Source organism: Cibotium barometz, chromosome 5, assembly GCF_041138505.1.
Source record: "Cibotium barometz isolate CiBa-2024 chromosome 5, ASM4113850v1, whole genome shotgun sequence".
Taxonomy (NCBI): Eukaryota; Viridiplantae; Streptophyta; class Polypodiopsida; order Cyatheales; family Cibotiaceae; genus Cibotium; species Cibotium barometz.
This window is the reverse complement of record NC_141050.1, coordinates 15,857,792-15,879,962: the sequence shown is the minus strand read 5'-3', so window position 1 is coordinate 15,879,962 and position 22,171 is coordinate 15,857,792. Positions and strand designations below refer to the sequence as shown.

Genomic DNA, 22,171 nt, shown 5'->3' with positions numbered 1-22,171 from the left:
GGTCCATGGCTATCTAGGGCTGCCTAGGCTTGTGCAAACACTTAATCTAAGAATGCAATCTCCATAATTAATCCTGTGGCACACCTTTCATAAACAAGCGTGATGGCACACGTAAAATATACAATGTTAGCATTTTTAATATCAACAGCGAAATGAAGTGACAATTGTCAATGGATGGTATCGACACTGAAGAGGTGTCCAATGAGGGTTAACAAAAGTGTTTTTGGCTTTGCTTGAAAAATAAAAGGTGGGTAATAGATAATTGTTAGTCAAACTTAGCCTAAGTGAAATACATTTTTTTGAGATTTATGTAGCCATCCATCATGTAGAAGGAGTAGTGTATTTTAACAAGGTTCTTTTTTTCACTTAGTCTCATAAAACTTGCGCTTTTTTATTCGTGCAAGCACTTTCCAAAAAAATTCTATACCTTCCCAATTTTTATTTTCCTCCGGACCTTTTGCCTTTTCTCTTTTACCTTTTACCTTTTCACTTTTTATTTTTTTATTTTTTATTTTTTACTTTTTACATTTTTTGTTTATCGTTTATTACGATTTTAATTTTTGATTTTACTGAAAAGGGGTTTTCCTAAAATCTTTGACATGGGGCTTGCACGCATTAAATTGATCCAGCCACTCAAAATAGACTTTTGGAAATTTTTGGCTAGAGGCCTAAAAGCCTATACGCATGAAATGTAGCCAGCTAATCAAGATGCCCCAAATTAGGGAGAGGATTAAGCGTAATGCAAAAACGTAGAATGTATAAAAAACACAAAAATTTATGTGTGTGCCAAATCCTCTCCTAATTTCTGCACGAAGGAGTCAAAATTGGGATAAACATTATGTTGGGAAATCGATTTTGTGGTCTATTGAACCTAATTATTTCAATTTAGTGCTCAATTGACTGTTTTTTTTATTTCAAAATTGAAAAAAATGCAAAAAACCAAAAAAATACAAAAATCACAAATTGGACTTGCAAATGATATGTGGGAGAAGAATTAACCTAAATGCACAAATGGCAGCACTCACAAAAAATAAAAAATATGTAGAAATTGTAGAAATTGAACATCATGCAGAAATATTCCCCGGCAGCGGTGCCATTATAGGAAGCCCTTACACCATAAAAAGAGTGCAGGAACTAGCCAAGGTCGTGGGGCTTTGCCTAACCACACTCGGGAGCATAAAACAGCTCAAACTAAGAGGCTAATCTTCCATAATCTAGCTCACAATTGCATAGGCAAGGTGTTTCACTCACCTCGTGAACGTTGGTGCTTGGATTCTCGTAGGACCGCGCAGCCACACTCCAAGCTCTACTCCAACGCCGCCGTCGCACTCCAATAGAAGCTCGACCCTCCTCTCACTCAATCTCCCTCTCTTACATGCACTTACACATACACAATGAGCATATAGTAGCTCTAATTAAACTAGGCAACCAAGCAAGACACACAAGAGAGCAAGAGAGTAGAGAAGAAGAGCACTCTATTCGTTGCATAAGAGAATGAATGGTGAGAATACAAAATGACCCTTATTTTGGCCCCTAGCCTTCATATCTTAGGCGTCCATACTTAAAATATAGGTCCATGGCTATCCAGGGCTACCTAGGCTTGTGCAAACACTTAATCTAAGAATGCAATCTCCATAATTAATCATGTGGCGTGCCTTTCATAGACAAGTGCGATGGCACACGTAAAATATACAATGTTAGCATTTTTAATGTCAACAACGAAATGAAGTGACAGTTGGCAATGGATGGTGTCGACGTTAAAGAGGTGTCCAGTGAGGATTAACAAAAGGGTTTTTGCCTTTGCTTGAAAAATAAAAGGTGGGTAATAGATAATTGTTAGTCAAACTTCGCCTAAGTAAAATACATTTTTTTGAAATTTATGCAGCCATCCATCCTTTAAAAGGAGTAGTGTGTTTTAACAAGGCTCTTTTTTTCACTTAGTCATTTGTGAAGTGTCAAATAAAAGTGTGTGTGTATGTGTGTGCGCATGTGCGTGCGTGTGTGCATGTGCATGTGCGTACACATGTGTGTAGAGTGCTAGCATAACGGTTTATGTTCTGGGCTCTTAATCAAGAGACCTTAGGTTCAAGTTCTATTACTAGCACTTCAATGCCATCATATGGAGGATGTCTGAAGTTGTAAAAAGATGATTGGATGTAAATATTTGCAATAATTAATACATATATATATATATATTAAATATTCTCGCAAAAAAATGGATGTCATCAATATTAATACATTTTTTTGGGCATAACGATGTCTTGATGCAATGAGCACAAGAAATGACAAAAGAAAGTTGTTTTTGTTGGATGCCAAAGAGAAGAGCATCCAAATGAGCCATCTTATCTATGTGCCAAGAGAAGAAACCATTTCATTATTTAACGTAAGGCAAAAGTGGCTAATCCAAAGCTAATTTACCTCAAGTTAAAGGATAAGATGAAAGAATTGACTAATTGAATAGTATATATATATGGGGCTTGAATTGAATGGACGGCACTGTGTGAGAGCACAATTGAAGGGAGGGGGTGATAGGTGTAGTTCTTGCTTGGTTTTTGGGAGTGTTAAAGAGGGGAGGGTGTGAAGGGTAGTCCACGTGGGTTTGTTTGGATTCGGAGCTGGAGATACTCATCATCTTATACTCTTTATCTGTGCTGCGAAGGGGATGAGCGTCGTGTGTTCCGCTCTCACATATACACCAGAAATCACTGTGTTTTGTTGTAAGGCGGGTTGATTCTCTCTCTCTCTCTCTCTCTCTCTCTCTCTCTCTCTCTCTCTCTCTGTGTGTGTGTGTGTGTGTGTGTCTGTGTGTGGGGGGGTTGGAGATTATAGCTTCTTCCTGGCCCATCGCCCTCCAGTCGCCCATCTGGGCTTAGCTCTCCATGGCCCTTCAAGCAGCTGTACCTTCATCGCCTTCCCATGTGGGCGCCCATCCTGTAAGAACTTCGCCTCTGTTAACCCACCTCCTGATTGCACCCACTTAGCTAAATGGGCACTGTTTTTGCACCCACGTAGCTAAATCGGTGCACCCACATACGTGTAACAATTGGGCTCTTATTAGTATAACAAGATTTCGATCTCTTTCAAGCAATTGCACTACAGCCCGAACGCAAGTATAAAATTATATAACTTTCCTCTTATGTTTAGTGCTGTGATTACTTGCATTCTGCTTTAGCTAATATTCTGCTATTCATTTCTCTTATCCAGGTTGAGACACAGTTGGGCTCTTCTGAAAGCACTCTCTTTAGCAGATCAAAGATCAAAAGTACGCAGGCAATTCAGATTTTGATTCTCCAGCCATTTTTCTCAATAGAATCCTTTGTGTGTGTGTGCGTGTGTGTGCGTGCGCGCACGCTTATCTCAGTTAGCAGGTGTATATATGTATGCTTGTATATTCATATGTATCTGCAGTTAAGGTGTATGTTTAGCTATTAGCCTGTATACGTACGCCCATATGCATGTTTAAGTATGTATGTTTAGTCAGTCTTTGGCAGCTGGCATGTATAAGTAAGATCTTATGCATGTATATGTATCTATCTGTAGTTACATGTATGTAACATCTATATGTAAGTTCAAATGCATGTGTGCATGTATTTGCAGCTAATATGTATGTGAAGAATTTGTTTATGTGACAGTTAGCATCTATGCACTTACCTATCTACAATCACCTGAATTTGATTTTTTTTACATGCCACTCTAATAATTTTACTGAAAACACTGATTTCTGAGAATGGTGCATGACTATGTAGTAACAAATGCTAGAAGGGCAGTTGTCAAACCTTTACTGAATACTTTTTGCAGTGGGAGTAAAAGTTTCCAGAAAGGGAAAGCTTGGAGGACTGTCTGCACAAAGCATCAAGTGCTCTGCAGAAGGTACACCGCCTCCTGCTTGGCCGGGAAGGGCTGTCGTCGACAAAGAAAGGAAGGTCTGGGATGGACCCAAACCGATCTCCTTGATTGGATCCACTGGCTCAATAGGAACCCAGGTATGAAAATCATGTAGACTCACTGTCATGTGCGTTTCGAGCTGACGTTGAGTCCTTTATATCCCACTTAATAATTGCACTGATTGCAGACCCTTGAAATAGCAGCCGAACATCCTGACAAGTTCAAAATCGTTGCATTAGCAGCGGGATCCAATGTCACATTGCTTGCTGATCAGGTGCTGATTTAATGAAAATGAAATATTCAAATTTTGTTTTGCTGTGTGATTTCTTGACTAATACGTAGGTAACACCATAAGTGGGTAGCTTTTTTTAGTCTCTTGACTTCATTGCTTGAATGGATGCACAGGTCAGGAGATTTAAACCCAGTCTGGTGGCCATCAATAATGGAGCACTGGCTGCTGAGCTCAAAGAAGCTATAGCTGATGTTGATCCTAAACCTGAAATTGTTATTGGAGATGAAGGAACAATTGAGGTAAGCTGTTCTCTAAGATTAATGAACTAGTTTTAGTGCTTCAGTTTGTCTTTTCGAGCATTCTATGCCTCTACTTACCTGCTGAGAGAGTCCTGCAACAGGTTGCACGCCATCCTGAGGCTGTCATGGTTGTTACAGGAATTGTTGGTTGTGCTGGCCTAAAGGTAAGACGAACATCAAGCTTACTTATCAACATGCCTCCGGGCTTGTTAAGTTATTGATAATTTTGTGCATTATTAAGTTTGCTCCTGACAGTGGTGTCTGTCAGTTCTAATGAGCCACCATCGGTGCTGCCGTCATCCTTGTTTGCAGCCAACAGTTGCTGCCATTGAAGCAGGTAAAGACATAGCTTTAGCAAACAAAGAAACTTTAATAGCTGGAGGTCCTTATGTGCTTCCTTTAGCCAAGAAACACAACATCAAGATTCTGCCTGCGGATTCCGAGCACTCTGCCATCTTTCAGGTCTGTAGCAGGGCAGCTTGTTCTTCTTCACATCTAAGTTTCCCCTTTTCTTCTAATATCTTTGGAAGTAGAGGATTTTTTGAATGGAGCTTGGCAGAAGGAAGTTGATTAGGCTATGAATGGTTGGGTGTTGAAAGAGGGGCTGATGCGTTCTTGTCGGGGTTGATTCGTCTTTGAAGTGTATTCAAGGCTTGCCCGAAGGTGGATTACGACGGATTATCCTTACAGCTTCTGGAGGAGCATTTAGGTGAGGTATCAATTGCTGGCTCAGGGAGGGGAAAATTTTCACTTGCCCTCTTATCTTTAAATTCAAGACCTCACCTCTTAGCTAACTACAAGCGGTTACTGGCTACAGAGATTGGCCTGTAGAGAAGTTGAAGGACGTGAAAGTTGCAGATGCTCTCAAGCACCCGAACTGGAGCATGGGAAAGAAAATAACGGTTGACTCTGCAACACTCATGAACAAGGTTGGTGTTTGCCTTGCTGAACAGTGTGACAATTAAAAGCTTAATAGGTGTTTAGATGGAGTTACTGTACCAGAATTGATTTGTTTAATCTTTGGAAGGGTTTGGAAGTGATAGAAGCGCACTACCTTTTTGGAGCAGAATATGAAAACATTGAGATAGTGGTTCACCCGCAGTCTATCATTCACTCCATGGTTGAAACACAGGTATAAAGTTTGTGTCAGTGTTTACCTTATAAGAGAGCTCAAATGTGGAAGATTCTTGTTTTGTAGACACTAACACTTTTTTGGTCTGCAGGATTCATCGGTTTTAGCTCAGCTTGGGTGGCCTGATATGAGGTTGCCCATTCTATACACACTCTCATGGCCAGAGAGGGTTCCGTGTTCGGAGTTGACATGGCCTCGCCTTGACTTTGTCAAGTGATCCCCCTATTCTCTTGACACTCACAACATCTCTTCATTTTACACATGATGGCAATGATTGCATGTGCCAATTGAAATAAAAAAGTATATGTCGAGCCTCTTGTATCTAATGTGACTACCTCTAGTTAATCTACAGTCAAGTGGGTTACAACCAAAACCTTTCAAACGCCCTTCACTTGTTGCGTGGTCTTAGTCCTTCCCTTGGCTGCCTTGAACTTCCTTGTCTGCTGCCTTGTCCGTGGTTACCAGATATATTGCTTTGTAAGGATTGGATTGGCAATGTTTCTTTTTATTAACACTGCCAATGTGTTGCAGGATGGGGTCTCTGACGTTCAGAACACCTGACAATGCGAAGTATCCCTCAATGGATCTTGCCTATGCTGCTGGTAGAGCTGGGGGTACAATGACAGGAGTAATGAGTGCTGCCAATGAGAAGGCAGTTGAGCTTTTCCTTGATGAAAAGTAAGCTGCTTGTAGTCTTAAGTTTTTCCTCATTGGCATCCCACATGGAGAGACTCGTTGAGTTCTGAACTTGATTTTGTGTTGTGTTTAGGCGTAGTTGCAATGCACAAAACTTATCTTTAACCTGTGCATGTGCTCTTCAGGATTGGCTATCTTGACATCTTCAAAGTCGTGGAGGAGACTTGCAGTAAGCATAGGCAAGAACTAGTATCCCAACCAAGCTTGGAGGAGATTGTTCATTATGATCTATGGGCTCGACAATTTGCTGCCCGATGCCTCTCAAAGATAACTGAGCCTTTAGCAATCTAGTTAGGATGGCTCTGATCAAGTTAAAACATTAATCATTGGAAGGGTGTTGGTATATTATTTTAGCATGAAGGGGGCTCCCTATTCATCAATCTTGCATGTCTGTCTCGATTGAGCTGTGATGAGGTGTCTGCTGTTGAATGTTGATGAACAACAGATACGCTCACAACAGCTTTAAGGAGATGCCAAAAAAGCCATTGTAAAATGTGTATTTAAAAGTGTGAGGAAATGACCATTAGGGAAACACTCCCCCTCCCTAATGATCTACCTGAGTTTGCCTTCTCTCTCAACTTTTCCTAGTGTCTGATTGATTCCTAAACAACAGTTTATTTGTACCCATATAGTGATAAGGACATGTAGATTTCCAGCAGTTTCCATTTTCTAGTTTCATGCCATTTTTACTGCCCAAACATCAGCGGTATCTGGTTCGGTTTCTGTTCCGTGTGGCTATGGTGGCTGATTATGGAGGGTTCCCCATCCACTTTTTTCCTTCTCATCAATCCCCTTAGAGTCTGTAAAGCTCCTAAATAATAAAAGGTCTACATTGTAGAAGAAGCTACGTCCATGCCATCACAGATGCTGGTCAGCATATTCCACACCAGCTGGCCAAGAACGAATCTGGTGATCTGCACCATTTACATTCCAGGTGTTGAAGTGTCAGGCGAAAATCACATACCTCTTGGAATGTATTCCATGAGGTGATCTGTCCACCTCTGAGCGTCCGAGAGGTTTTACTGCTGGTTGTATCAACCTGTAGGATGGCCATCCCCAGGGCCATTCCCTACACTGTCAGTTGCCAAAGCACTCATTTTACTTGCAGTAAAATGAAGGTGTTAAGGGCTGTAGATCACTCTTAGTCCTTAACATATATACATGTGGCCTCAATGCTTACGAGCCATGGCATAGTTGTGGGCTCATAAAGTCTGTGCCCTCATGTCTTCTTTAAGGTATGTGCTCTCTTACATAGAGGTTCCTCTGTGCCTTCTGGTTTGTATAGTGAGGTCCCACAAGTCCTTTTTGGAGTCATGTGCTCATTTGATCTGTTTTCACAATGGGCTTGAATCTGAATGGTTCCTGAAGTTTTAAAACTTTGGCCCTTGTTGCTCCTTGTTTGCCTTCGTTTTGTTAAATTCTGTCATCAGACCCCATGGATTCATTGCTGTTATGTGAGATTTCCATGTCTCCCACTCATGCAAGGGGATGACTATTGCCACCTTGCTGAAAGCTCTCATCACAAATCCCTGCTTGGATTGTCTCTCACCATCAGTATCACTTCTTACCATCAGTATCACTTCTCTTAAGACCCAAGACCTTAAGCAACCACAAGAAGAAAGCTCTTTCCATGCTCTAGCAATGTTGTATATGCACCTAGCCCTCCGTTTTCTTTCTTCCACCCTCCATAGTTCCTCAGCTATACAGGATTGTCCTATTTATTCCTACTCTTTCGTAACAGTCAGTGCTCAGCTAGTGCCCTCCACTCTAGGAGGCCAAAGGGCTTGTGACATTCATCATTCAAAGGCATGTAAGGCACGCTTAGGAGACCCAATAGTCTAGAAGATGAAACGATATGATCTCTTCTATTCAAAGAAGTGTAGTGCCAAAACTAACCAGATTAAGCATCGTAATCCTTCATACATAGAGTCAGTCTCCAGCCAATATCTCCAGCCAATATTTCTTACATGGGCTCCCGTGAAAAAGACTCCATGTAAATGTGGACTATAAATTCCTAAGTTCTCTTCATCTAAAGGGAGCTAAGTTTGTTGCATGGGCTACCATGCTCTTTGAGGACTTCAAATAGCTAGATTCTCTCTCGTATCAGCCTTGCTCATTAAACTTCTTGTTAACCCAGGAATGGGTAAGCAAAAACATGAAAAAAGCTCACCAAAATCTGCATAAAAATTCAATCACTTGCTATCAACGATGGACACATGAACACAATGAGTAATCAAGATATAAAGTAGTAGCGTCTCAACTACTTGGATGAGTGCTCGTTAATGGTCTGATGGAATGCTTTCAATGTTAACGTTTAAGTCAAATAAGGGAGTGTGATTCCATGTGAATGTACTTCACGCTTGCATTATGTGAATATTAATTGTAATTGTGGAAGGCCACATATGAGCCACGGGTGCTCAATCTTGACCACACTTCGAGTGTGTGAAAACACCTAAGACCTTGAGATAAGTCAACTATTCTCATAATGTAAAGACACTTTCCAATTGTGTAAGTGAGTCTTACTCTTTCTTCTCTACTTTATCCTTATGCTTGTGTAGCTACCAAAGGTGTGTGAGGGAGGAGTGTGTGAACCGTTTCAAAGTCATGGTAGCCATGGATATTTTGTTGAGTTGGGTGTTGCTTAGTCATATTATCTTAGAAAAAGGAGTATGAATGGATCCCTAGAGGGTGATTGTTATTATAAGATTGCAAACTCAATGTAATATCAAGACATTGGGTAGATTTCTTAGACAAATTAAGTGGCACATAAGGTTTCTCATATACTTGGCAAATGTTGCATGTCCTCTGTATTTGCTTACCACAAAGGATGCCCAGTATGTGTGGAATGACAACTATGAGTAGGCATTTTGGCATCACAAGTTATATGGTAGGTGTTGTTATCACTTTGATTCCTTGTACCTAATTTTGTTGGATATCCATAAAGGTAATGATCCCTTTGTGGCAATGAATATCGGCCATGTCCATAGTTTTCTTTCACATCAGGTATAGGCTATGATACCAATGTAAGGTCCCCCTTTAGCTAGCCCTAGAACTATCTAACAAGAAACCATGTAGAATTCAAGCTTAAGGCTCACCTCCTAGCCATAGAGTCCTTTGAACTCTTCCCATGGCTATAACCTTGGAGAAGGTCCCCCGTAAGTAGAACATGATGTCCCATACCACTAGGCCACACCCTACATGGTGAACATCTCGGACAGGCCATGCTCAATGATGTTAGACCAAACAATCTTGATAACTTATAAGCCTAGGTTTCACTTATATAGGTCACTGGGCTTTATAATTAGCCCTAGTGATTTTATAAGCTTTTAACCTTATAATTAACTATGCCTCCACTTATAAGTGTCTTCCCACGTTAGGGATATCTCCATAGTGTTCAACCCTTTAGCTTGATCCCCCACTAATTTGCACCTATCCTGGATGTAACAAGGGCACCTGGCACATAGGATGGAGTAGGCCTACCTAGTTAGGACTCCTCCGAGATGAAAATATGGCCCGCGTATAAGGATAGTAATGAGATGATGCCTTTTATGATCATTGTGATCAATATCAAGACAGTGGGTAGATTTCTTAGACAAATTAATTGGCACATAAGGTTTCTCATATACTTGGCAAATGTTGCACGTCCTCTGTATTTGCTTACCAAAAAGGATGTCCAGTATGTGTGGAATGACAACTATGAGCGGGCATTTTGGCATCACAAGTTATTAAGTATTCTGCCACCAATCCGTCCTCAATGCTTTGACTATCTTTGTAAGTACAATGCATTGGAATTTGTTAGTGCTCTCAACCTATCTGTTTGTTTGTGGATAGTAAGGGGAAGCCTTACGGTGTACTACCATCAGTTCTTCTAAGAGGAACTCCACCACGTCACTCAAGAAATTGGTCCCTTGGTCGCTAATTAGCACTAGAGGACATCCAAATCCAATGATGATGTGCTCATTAACTGAACTTGGTGGTCGTTTCCACATCTGTGTTTATTGTGGCCTTAGCCTCACTCCACTTGGTCACCCACGATGATGTATTGTGCTCTAACAATAGGGCTAATGGGTCTCACAAAGTTAATGTCTCATTTGGTACAAGGCCCTATGGACATGATTAGCTATAAATGCATGCTATCATTTTGTTGGGGAATGGTGCTGGCACTCATTGCAATGTTTGACATATTTCATTGCATCACCAAAGAGTGTCAGGGCCACCACAATTTTGCATATAGAACTTTCCTAGTTGTGATGCCTACATGAGCTTGTTCTAGGATATTAACATACTCGTCCTCGCGTACGTAGAGTCTTAAGACATCATCTTTCTCTCTTTTGGAGAGTTATCTTGAAATGAGGGTGTACGGGGCTACTAGGACATGGTCTAATCTAAGGAAATTCCATTGGTCAAATACTTAACAATTTCATAACTCCACCTTGCCACTAAGCTTATTTGAAAAAGCAATGCATATGGAAGATTATCCTCGACCTCAATTGGTCTCTCTCCATTAGAAATTCTTGGCAGGTGATCATTTCTAACATGTGATATTCCTTTGCAAACTGATACCATGAAATCAAACTCAAAAAGAAGCAATAACCATCGAGTAATTTTCACCCTTTGCTACATGGTTTGTTCACACGATAGAGCAAAGCTTGATGGTCTTTTTTTTTAAAAAAAAACCCAAAAGATAATGGCGAAACTTCTCGTAGTCCTCTTAATATAGAGAGTACTGTCAATTGGGCTAAAACCCTATGTAACCAAGTATGCATGTATCTTTTTGTACCATACTTTGGGAGCTTGCTTAAGACATATAAAGCTTTCTTTAATCTTCATACTTTTGATTCTTGACTTTTCTGAACAAAACCATAAGACTGAGATATATAGACCTCAAAGCAATTTTGATATTCAACGCACATACATTCCAACCTTTATGTGTTGCTAATTCAATGATACTCTACATGGTAGTCATACGACATGTGGATGCAAAGGTTTCACCATAGTCAATGACTTCTAGGCAAGAACTTAGAGACTTGATGAGATTTATAAAGAACTAACTCTTCAGAGGACCACAGAGTCTCCATTGGTGCCATTATCAAGACTTGTTACTGCCCACCACGAGGCTATACGCACAACATTTACTTCATTGACCAAGCTTAGAGCTTCATTTGATGATCTTGGTTCCTCACCATTGGTCTGTACTCCTTTTATTGTTTCACTTAAACATCCAGGTAGTTAGAAGTACATAAGAGTCACATAGAAGTTGATCGTGCATTGTGGGGATCGGTTTGGACACAAGCGGTCCTAAACTGTGCCACTTAACCTTGGCAGTCAACTCCATAATGTATCCTAGACTATCCACACCATCCACTTGCCACCAACATAGGAGCTTCACCCATGAACTTTGGTGATGCAAGGACCCAACCATCATTAAGAAGGGGGTATGTTAAACACTCCATTGGTTAACATGGTTTTGCCCTCTCAGCCTATTGTAAGGTACTTTTCCATCTTACTCACACAAATGGGCACTTAACTTTTGTAAGATGGTGCATTGTAAGCCTTCCCTTTTTATGGTGGTATAATTCATTACCAGAGTTTGGCACACCCTTCAAGATTATTACTAATGCAAGTGAGTTTGCAATTGGGGGAATTCTTATTCAAGACAACCTACTTGTGGCTTATGAGCCCCAAAAGCTGAAGCCTCATAAGAGGAGTTATGTAGTTCATGAGACCTAGAATTTCTAGTTGTTACTCATGCATTGAAAATATGGAGGCACTAGTTACTTGGTCAAAGATTCACTCTAGTGACGGACCATAAAAGCCTAAAATGGATATTTATCAATAAGGATCTTAACATGTGTCAAAGGAGATGGATGCAGACTTTGGAAGAGTTTGACTTTGAGAAAAAGTATAGGTATGGGAAGGAGAATGTAGTAGTTGCTCTTAGTCAAAAAGTTTCTTTATTAGTAATCCTCCTTATGATCTACAACCCATTACTTGTGCTAAGATAAAAGAGGAAATTGGGTCAAATGAGTTCTTCACCTTGATTATTACTTTATTGATGCAAGAGAGAAAGAGTCTTCAAGATTAAGAAAAGTTTGAAGATTCAAGGTTGAAAATGATTATTTATATTTTAACAATCACACGTGTGTTCCTCAAAGGGGTGATTTCAAAAGAAGAAGCCTAGTTGAAACTCATGACAAGCTAGACGTCCTAGATATGTAAAGACATTCATGGCAGTCAAGAGGAGTTACTTCTGGCCTAAATTGAAAAAGGGATGTAATCAATCATGTATATGGTATTTATTACTGGTGCAAGTTATGATTCTATATTTGTAGTGGTCGATAGGTTGATTAAAGTCACACATCTATTTTCAATAAAGAAGACCTTTATAACATTGGATATTGCCAAAGTATTTCTACGTGAAATATTTTGACTTCATGGATTGCCGTGTAAAATCATAAGTGATCAAGATGCCAAATTCACCTCTAGATTTTGGACACGTTTCTTTGAGGTAGTTGGAACTTCACTTGATCTAAGCACATCTTATTACCTTGATGGTCAGACACAAAAAGGGTCAATCAAGTTATAAACACTCTCAAAACCAAAGAAATGGTTGAACTATCTTCATCTAGTAGAATTTGGCTATGCTTCTCACTAGTATTTGTACATTGTATGGACAAGAATGCCTTACACCCTTAAATTGGTCAGATCCATGATCAAAGTGGAAGTTTCATGAGAGATGTTGGATGAGATGAATCATTAGATATAGTTGATAAAGAGAGATATCAAGGCTGCTCAAGATAGGCAAAAGCAGTATGCTAATCTAAAGAGATCTTCTAGAGAATTTGAAGAGGGAGATGTGGTGTTTCTTCAAGTACAACCCAAGAAAGATGAATCCATAGATATAGTCAATAAAGAAAAATATCAAGGCTACTCAAGACATGCAAAAGCAATATGCTAATCCAAAGAGATCTTCCATAGAATTTGAAGAGGGAAACATGGTGTTTCTTCGAGAACAACTCAAGAGAAAGTCCCTCTCTTTGTTGGGAAAGAACAAGAAGTTATCTCTAAGATATTGTGGAGGACCATATGTCATTACTCTCGCAGGATGATTGAGGAACAAGCTTATGAACTTTTTATCCTTCCTCTTTGGATCCACAACATATTTTACATAAGTTTGTTAAAGAATTATATCCCAAATCCCAATTATATTCTAGAGGATGATCAAATAACTATGCTAGCACAAGGGCATATAGAGTTGGAACCCAAAAAAATCCTTGATACCAAAGAAAAACCTTTAAGGAATAGGATTTTGTGAGAGTACAAATAGAAATTCTTCCTAGCAGAAGATGCTACATGGGAGAAAGAAGAAGACTTAGCAAGCACGAGATTACCCTTAGTTTATGAGATGAGGACATCTTGAATCTTCAAATGAGGGAGAATGTACGATCCCTATTACCCTTATTTTATCATTGAAATTTATGATGTTGTAGAGACAGAAAAATGGAAATAAATATTAAAATTGTTAGTAATTGTGGTACAAGTTCTACTCAATATTTTTAAAATAAATTTATTTTATAAAAATTAGTTGTAGTGGATGTACCAAGATTTTGAAGCTCGAAAAATTAAATAGAGCCTTGGGGACCTATGTACACATGTGTGTGTGTGTGTGTGTGTGTGTGTGTGTGTGTGTGTGTGTGTGTGTGTAATCTATAGTAGTAGGTAATACATCAAAGAGGAGGAAATTTAAAGAAATAGAGTCCCAAAAATGAGTTCAACACATGCCAATTACCCTAGTGTAAATATCCAGCATAAAACATTGTGGTTATCTCCTAGTAAAAAATTAAAAATCCACCTTAGGCAAGGAGTGTGCACATTATGGTTATCTCCTAGTAAAAAAATAAAAATCCACCTTAGGCAAGCAGTGTGCACATTAATATATTAAATCTTCAAAGATTAAATGGATTAAGGTTCCAAACCAAGTATGATGAAAAGCAAGGATGGATTTTTTAGGTGGAAAGTGAAAAACCATGGTTAGTAATTAGGAGTGGTAAGTTTTTACCAAACTTGGGTGCCATGCATACCTCTATTAGCTCACTCTAGCAAAAGGGGACTCATGCATATCTCAAGCCTTATTCTAGCTTATAATTCACTCAAGTGCACTCAATTAACTCTATAGTTACATGTTGGGCTAAATTATCCACTTATCTAGAGTGGTTATTCATGCATGTGGTGTTGGTTAGGGCTGTAAAATGAAGCCCTCTCCCTTTATTTTGCCCACGCCTCCTTCATGAGGTCCTAGAGGCTAGTTTTTATCATTATTACCCCTAGTAGACATCATAATTAGTTAATTTTAGGGCACAAATCCAAGGCAAAAAAACTCATGGACTTCTTAATCATCTATTCTACTGTTGAGATATCGAGCTCGTCTAGTGAGGCGGTGGACACTGATGACCCGCCTAGGGGATAGGCCCCACACTTATACCACTGGCATAATTGGTGAGATCTTGGGTGATATGTGGCTAGTGGGATGACAGGCTGTGTGACAGCCATTCTAGAGACTGGCATAGTTATAGCGCCAGCTCATTTAGTTGGGTTCACACTATAGAGAACCCTTGTATGTATTTGGTTGAGTACCTTTCATATTGTGTGTACTCTTATCTTGTATATGGTGTGTTGCGTGAAGAAGAAGAAGATTTTCTTGTATATGGTGTGTTGAGTGTTGAGTGAAGAAGAAGAAGATTTTTCAGCCTCTCACCTTGTGTGTTCTCTATTAGGGTTTTGTGAGTGTGTGTGTGCTTGCAAGAGCTCAAGCTCTCTTCCCCCCTGCATCTTTTCATGGTATTAGAGCCTAGTTCATGCTAAGGGCTGAGCTGCAAGCAAGAGAACCACAGGAAGCGGTACGAGGGTAAGAGCTCCAACTACTCTTCCCTATTTGTGTTGGTGACTACACCCTTGTCGGGAGCTCTACGGGAGGCACCGACAAACGATCTCTAATTGAGGAGCTTTCTTCGCGGGAGTAAAGCTATAGGGCAACTATACTGTCCTATAAGGCAACTATCGGATAGATATTTTCTGGGCCGAAAACGCGTTTCGGGCGCGTCTGGACCTTCGTTTTTCAGAAAACAAGCGATTTCGAGCACTGCGGGTAAGTCATCGATTCTCTGCAGAAATCTGTTTTAAGAACTGCAGGAAGACAAATTGGTGTGCACACACTGTGGGTGCTGCAAAGAGGTCAACAGTTGCCATTGGGTGTATGTATGCACATTGAGGTCACTGGTTGTGACATTTGAGAGTACTACAGTACCGCTGTGCAGAAATATAGCAGTTTGTGCAGGACAAACAAGAGTGTTGTTTCTGGTAAAATTGTGTGTCTGGCAAGATGTCAAATGATGGCATAACACAGATTGTGGCTGAAAAGCTTGATAAGAATAACTTCCATGCTTGGAGGTTCAGGTTGACGAATTTCTTGATGGGAAAGGGCTATTGGGACTACATAGAAGGTGAGCATGAAGAGACACCAGAGATACCGGACATAAATCCGCAGATGTGAAAGAGTTTAAAGACTGGAACCAAGGAGCCAGGAAAGTTATGTATTGGCTCTCCATTAGTATACAGGACACCATGATTGGGCACATTCAGGATGCCAAGTCCCCCAAGGAGGCGTGGGACACCTTGGTAAAACTCTATGAAACAAATACCAAGGCACGTAAGATACAGTTGAAGAATGAACTTCATACTGTGGAGAAAAAGAGCATGTCTCTGAATGACTATGCATTGAAGATAAAGGGTATTATGGAATCCCTTGCATCTATTGGTGTGTCAGTAGATGATGATGATAAGGTGGAAGTCTGTCTACGTGATCTCGGGCCACAATACAAGGTATTCAAGATGTCTATTCAGACTCGGGAAAACATTTCCAACTTTACAGATTTGGTGTCTATGTTGATTATAGAAGAGAAGAGCTTGGGTGAAGACCAACAGTCTTCACAAAACAAAAACAGTTCAGAGCAACAGGCCTTCTACACAAGTTCAGGTAGAGGACGAGGTAGAGGACGCCGTGGACGCGGTCAAGGAGGTGGCCAAACAGGTAATCAGAATTATGGCCAGCAGTAGTGCAGCAACAACAGTCCCAGAATACACAACAACAACATCAACAACACACAGGTGAAAGAGGCAAATTCAGAGGTAGGGGGAGTCAAAGAGGACGTGGAAATTGGCAAAGGCAATATAATGATGCACGTGAATGCTTTTATTGTGGTAAGCCTGGACATGTGCAGGCAGAATGTTATAAGAAGCAGGCTGACATGCACAATGGGAAAGTGCAGCAGAACAACTATGCATCCTCAAGCAGAAACAATGAGGATAATGAAAGGTTGTTTGTTATGCAGCATGTCGTGAATGCCATGTCTGAAAATGTTGAAGCAGCACAAAAAGATGATGTATGGTATGTGGATTCAGGTACTTCGAACCACATGACAAGTCATGGGGAGTGGTTCAAGGAGATGAAAATCCTTGAACGACCAGGTTTAAAACAACAGGGGATGACACTACTCATCCAATTGCCCATGTTGGAGATGTGCCATTGTCTATGTAGGATGGCAAAGTGAAGTACCTTGCAGATGTACTGTACGTTCCGAACATAACAAAGAATTTGGTTTCAGTTGGCTAGATGATTGAGCAGGGTTTGCAGGTTCGGTTTAACCCTGATGGTTGTTATGTTGAAGACTTTAAAGACAAGTGCAGGTTGGTTGCAAAAGGCAACAGAGTGGGCAGAATGTTTACATTAAATGTAGACATGCCTGAAATGAGTGCTGCGATGTTTGCAAATGGTTCAGGAATTGTTGCAGACACAGACATATGGCATAAAAGAATTGGACATGTGAATGTGCAGAGAATGAAGTCTATGCAGACAAAAGGGATTGTGACAGGGCTGCCAAAGTTTAAAGTGGAAGATATGCAGAGAATATGTGAAGCATGCCAATTTGGAAAGCAAAAAAAGCATGTATTTCCACGTAACAGATATGTGAGCAGAAATGCACTAGATGTTGTGCATTCATATGTATAAGGTCCTACGAAGACCATGTCTATGGGAGGCTGCAGGTATTATGTGACATTCATTGATGACCACACAAGGAAAGTGTGGGTATATTTCATGAAGGAGAAGAGTGAGGTGTTCACTCACTTTTAGAATTTCAGAGTTTTGGTTGAAAAGCAAACGAGGAAATATGTAAAGTGCCTAAGGTCAGATGGAGGGGGAGAGTACTTCTCCAATGAGTTCTCTGAATTTTTGAAGAAGAATGGTATTCAGAGATAGTTTACATGCAGATACACTCCGCAACAAAATGGAGTTGCTGAGCAGAAAAACAGGCACATTGCTGAGATTGCGCGAGCATTGATGGAAGAGAAGAACATGCCGCATAGCTATTGGACTAAGGCTGTTTCTACAGTAGTATACATTATGAACAGGACTCCAACTGCAGCCATACACGATGTAACTCCAGAGGAGAGGTTTACTGGCAGAAAACCTGATTTGTCTCATCTGGATGCATTGCATATATGCATGTGCCAGATGAGCTGAGAACTAAGCTGGATCCAAAAGCTGAAAAATATGTGTTTATTGGATATTCCCTTGAGCAAAAGGGATACAGGTGTTATAACCCTGCTACACGTGAGTTGAGGGTAAGCAGGGGTGTTGTCTTTGATGAGATGAGCAGCTGGTATGCTGCTGAAAAAGAAGCTGTTGGGGCTGATGTGAGTGAAAGTGTGGTTGCACAGAATGCAGGTAAGCAATCATAGTCTTTGAGTGGACCAGGAGAGTCCTCATCTAGCGGGTCTATTGATAGACCATGGAGTGACAGGCTGCATGATAATACCAGTCCTTCAAATGTGATTAGTACATCACGTAAAGGAAAAGAGAAAGTGGTTGAGCCCCTTGGTATGCCTGACATTTCTGTAGGGCATTCTCATGTTGATGGAGAGTCTAGTGGCTCAGATATGAGCCTTGATGAGGAGCTTGGGATCCCAGCTATGAGAACACCTGGTGTAAAAAGGGCTATGGAAGCCATGAATGAAAAGCTGCGAAGATCTGGGAGAGTGAAAAACCCTATGCAGAGGTTTACCTATGATGGTTATGTGGCACATCACTATGCATATATGGCAAAGGTTGTGCAGGTTGTAGAGCCCACATACATTGATGAGGCTGTTGGAAATGTGTGTTGGGAGAAAGCTATGGATGAGGAGATGGATGCACTATATGGAAATGAAACTTGGGATTTAGTGCAATTTCCTGAAGGCAAGAAAGCCATTGGATACAAGTGGGTATACAAAGTAAAACATAACAGTGATGGAAGCATAAACAGGTATAAGGCTAGATTGGTAGCCAAAGGGTATGCGCAGACATGTGGCATTGATTTAGGCCCCACACTTATACCACTGGCATAGTTGGTGAGATCTTGGGTGATATGCGGCTAGTGGGATGACAGGCTATGTGACAACCATTCTAGAGACTGGCAAAGTTATAGCGCCAGCTCATTTAGTTGGGTTCACACTATAGAGAACCCTTGTATGTATTTGGTTGAGTACCTTTCATATTGTGTGTACTCTTATCTTGTATATGGTGTGTTGAGTGTTGAGTGCAGAAGAAGAAGATTTTTAGTCTCTCACCTTGTGTGTTCTCTATTAGGGTTTTGTGAGTGTGTCTTGCTTGCAAGAGCTGAAGCTCTCTTTCCCCCTGCATCTTTTCATGGTATCAGAGCCTGGTTCGTGCTAAGGGCTGAGCTTCAAGTAAGGGAACCACAGGAAGCAGTACGAGAGTAAGAGCTCCAACTACTCTTCCCTATTTGTGTGACTACACCCTTGTCGGGAGCTCTACGGGAGGCACCGACAAACGATCTCTGATTGAGGAGCTTTCTTCGTGGGAGTAAAGCTATAGGGCAACTATGCTGTCTTATAGGGCAACTATACTATCCTATGTCCTATCGGACAGATATTTTCTGGGCCGAAAACGCATTTCGGACGCGTCTGGACCTCCGTTTTTCAGAAAGCAGGCGATTTCGAGCACTGCGGGTAAGTCATCGATTCTCTGCAAAAATCTGTTTTAAGAACTGCAGGAAGACAGATTAGCTGTGCAGACACTGTGGGTGCTGCAAAGAGGTCAACAGTTGCCATTGGGTGTATGTATGCACATTGAGGTCACTGGTTGTGACATTTGAGAGTACTATAGTACCGCTGTGCAGAAATATAGCAGTTTGTGCAGAAAAACCAGAGTGCAGTTTCTGGTAAAATTGTGTGTTTGGCAAGATGTCTAATGATGGCATAACACATATTGTGGCTGAGAAGCTGGATAAGAATAACTTCCATGCTTGGAGGTTCAGGTTAACGAATTTCCTGATGGGAAAAGGCTATTGGGACTACATAGAAGGTGAGCATGAAGAGGCACCGGAGATACCAGCGACTGCTGCAGATGTGAAAGAGTTTAAAGACTAGAACCAAGGAGCCAGGAAAGTAATGTATTGGCTTTCCATTAGTATACAGGACACCATGATTGGGCTTATTCAGGATGCCAAGTCCCCCAAGGAGGCGTGGGACACCTTGGTAAAACTCTATGAAACAAATACCAAGGCACGTAAGATACAGTTGAAGAATGAACTTCATACTGTGGAGAAAAAGAGCATGTCTGTGAATGACTATGCATTGAAGATAAAGGGTATTGTGGAATCCCTTGCATCTATTGGTGTGTCAGTAGTAGATAATGATGATAAGGTGGAAGTCTGTCTACGTGGTCTCGGGCCACAATACAAGGCATTCAAGATGTCTATTCAGACTCGGGAAAACATTTCCAACTTTAATAATTTGGTGTCTATGCTGATTATAGAAGAGAAGAGCTTGGGTGAAGACCAACAGTCTTCACAAAACAAAAATAGTTCAGAGCAACAGGCCTTCTACACAAGTTCAGGTAGAGGAAGAGGTAGAGGACGCCGTGGACGCGGTCAAGGAGGTGGCCAAACAGGCAATCAAAATTATGGCCAGCAGTAGTGCAGCAACAACAGTCCCAGAATACACAACAACAACATCAACAACACACAGGTGAAAGAGGCAAATTCAGAGGTAGGGGGAGTCAAAGAGGACGTGGAAATTGGCAAAGGCAATATAATGATGCACGTGAATGCTTTTATTGTGGTAAGCCTGGACATGTGCAGGCAGAATGTTATAAGAAGCAGGCTGACATGCAAAATGGGAAAGTGCAGCAGAACAACTATGCATCCTCAAGCAGAAACAATGACGATAATGAAAGGTTGTTTGTTATGCAGTATGTCGTGAATGCCATGTCTGAAAATGTTGAAGCAGCACAAAAAGATGATGTATGGTATGTGGATTCAGGTGCTTCGAACCACATGACAAGTCATGGGGAGTGGTTCAAGGAGATGAAAAACCTTGAACGACCAGGTTTAAAACAACAGGGGATGACACTGCTCATCCAATTGCCCAAGTTGAAGATGTGCCATTGTCTATGTAGGATGGCAAAGTGAAGTACCTTGCAGATGTACTGCACGTTTCGAACATAACAAAGAATTTGGTTTCAGTTAGCCAGATGATTGAGCAGGGTTTGCAAGTTCGGTTTAACCCTGATGGTTGTTATGTTGAAGACTTTAAAGACAAGTGCAGGTTGGTTGCAAAAGGCTACAGAGTGAGCAGAATGTTTATGTTGAATGTAGACATGCTTGAAATGAGTGCTGCGATGTTTGCAAATGGTTCAGGAATTGTTGCAGACACAGACATATGGTATAAAAGAATTGGACATGTGAATGTGCAGAGAATGAAGTCTATGCAGACAAAAGGGATTGTGACAGGGCTGCCAAAGTTTAAAGTGGAAGGTATGCAGAGAATATGTGAAGCATGCCAATTTGGAAAGCAAAAAAAGCATGTATTTCCACGTAGCAGATATGTGAGCAGAAATGCACTAGATGTTGTGCATTCATATGTATGGGGTCCTACGAAGACCGTGTCTATGGGAGGCTGCAGGTATTATGTGACATTCATTGATGACCACACAAGGAAAGTGTGGGTATATTTCATGAAGGAGAAGAGTGAGGTGTTCACTTACTTTCAGAATTTCAGAGTTTTGGTTGAAAAGCAAACAGGGAAATATGTAAAGTGCCTAAGGTCAGATGGAGGGGGAGAGTACTTCTCCAATGAGTTCTCTGAATTTTTGAAGAAGAATGGTATTCGGAGACAGTTTACATGCAGATACACTCCGCAGCAAAATGGAGTTGCTGAGCGGAAAAACAGGCACATTGCTGAGATTACGCAAGCATTGATGGAAGAGAAGAACATGCCGCATATCTATTGGGCTGAGACTATTTCTACAGTAGTATACATCATGAACAGGACTCCAACTGCAGCCATACATGATGTAACTCCAGAGGAGAGGTTTACTGGCAGAAAACCTGATTTGTCTCATCTGAAAGTTTTTGGATGCATTGCATATATGCATGTGCCAGATGAGCTGAGAACTAAGCTGGATCCAAAAGCTGAAAAATATGTGTTTATTGGATATTCCCTTGAGCAAAAGGGATACAAGTGTTATAACCCTACTACACGTGAGTTGAGGGTAAGCAGGGGTGTTGTCTTTGATGAGATGAGCAGCTGGTATGCTGCTGAAAAAGAAGCTGTTGGGACTCTTGAATCTGCACTCAACTTGCCATTATGATCCAATGGCATAGAAATAGGCTTACAGCCTGTCATACCATACTTGGACAACATGTCCAAGCCATAGTGTCTCTGCAATAATCCAATACCATGTAGTGACCTAATCACCTCAATGCCCAAGAAATATCTGAGCTCCCCCAGATCCTTCATCTCAAACTTTTGTCTAAGGAAGATCTTAACATCAAAGATCTCTACATCATGGTCCCCCGTAATGATCAA

At 40.9% G+C, this 22,171-nt stretch overlaps 1 protein-coding gene across 2 annotated transcripts; it reads left to right on the top strand.

The window, feature by feature from the left end:
• Positions 1–2,486: 2,486 nt before the first annotated feature.
• LOC147638118 (1-deoxy-D-xylulose 5-phosphate reductoisomerase, chloroplastic-like) lies at positions 2,487–6,942 on the top strand. 2 transcript variants are annotated; one of them, XM_086798032.1, is made up of 13 exons: positions 2,487–2,933; positions 3,205–3,262; positions 3,799–3,983; positions 4,073–4,159; positions 4,291–4,416; positions 4,518–4,580; positions 4,729–4,878; positions 5,058–5,125; positions 5,234–5,345; positions 5,444–5,548; positions 5,640–5,761; positions 6,080–6,226; positions 6,370–6,942. In XM_086798032.1, the coding sequence occupies exons 1-13, from the start codon at positions 2,880–2,882 to the stop codon at positions 6,533–6,535; spliced, it is 1,443 nt and encodes a 480-aa protein (XP_086654158.1). In that variant the 5' UTR covers positions 2,487–2,879; the 3' UTR covers positions 6,536–6,942. The 2 variants fall into 2 exon arrangements, with proteins under 2 accessions (XP_086654158.1, XP_086654157.1); XM_086798031.1 differs by having other exon boundaries at positions 2,541–2,722.
• Positions 6,943–22,171: the final 15,229 nt, after the last annotated feature.

What these genes read in the sequence shown, in the direction of transcription:
- LOC147638118 (XM_086798031.1), top strand. Translation starts at nt 2,663, where the DNA reads ATGAGCGTCGTGTGTTCCGCTCTCACATATACACCAGAAATCACTGTG. An exon ending in CTGCAACACTCATGAACAAG is followed by an intron (nt 5,346 to 5,443) that starts GTTGGTGTTTGC and finishes AATCTTTGGAAG; the next exon opens with GGTTTGGAAGTGATAGAAGC. An exon ending in ACTCCATGGTTGAAACACAG is followed by an intron (nt 5,549 to 5,639) that starts GTATAAAGTTTG and finishes TTTGGTCTGCAG; the next exon opens with GATTCATCGGTTTTAGCTCA.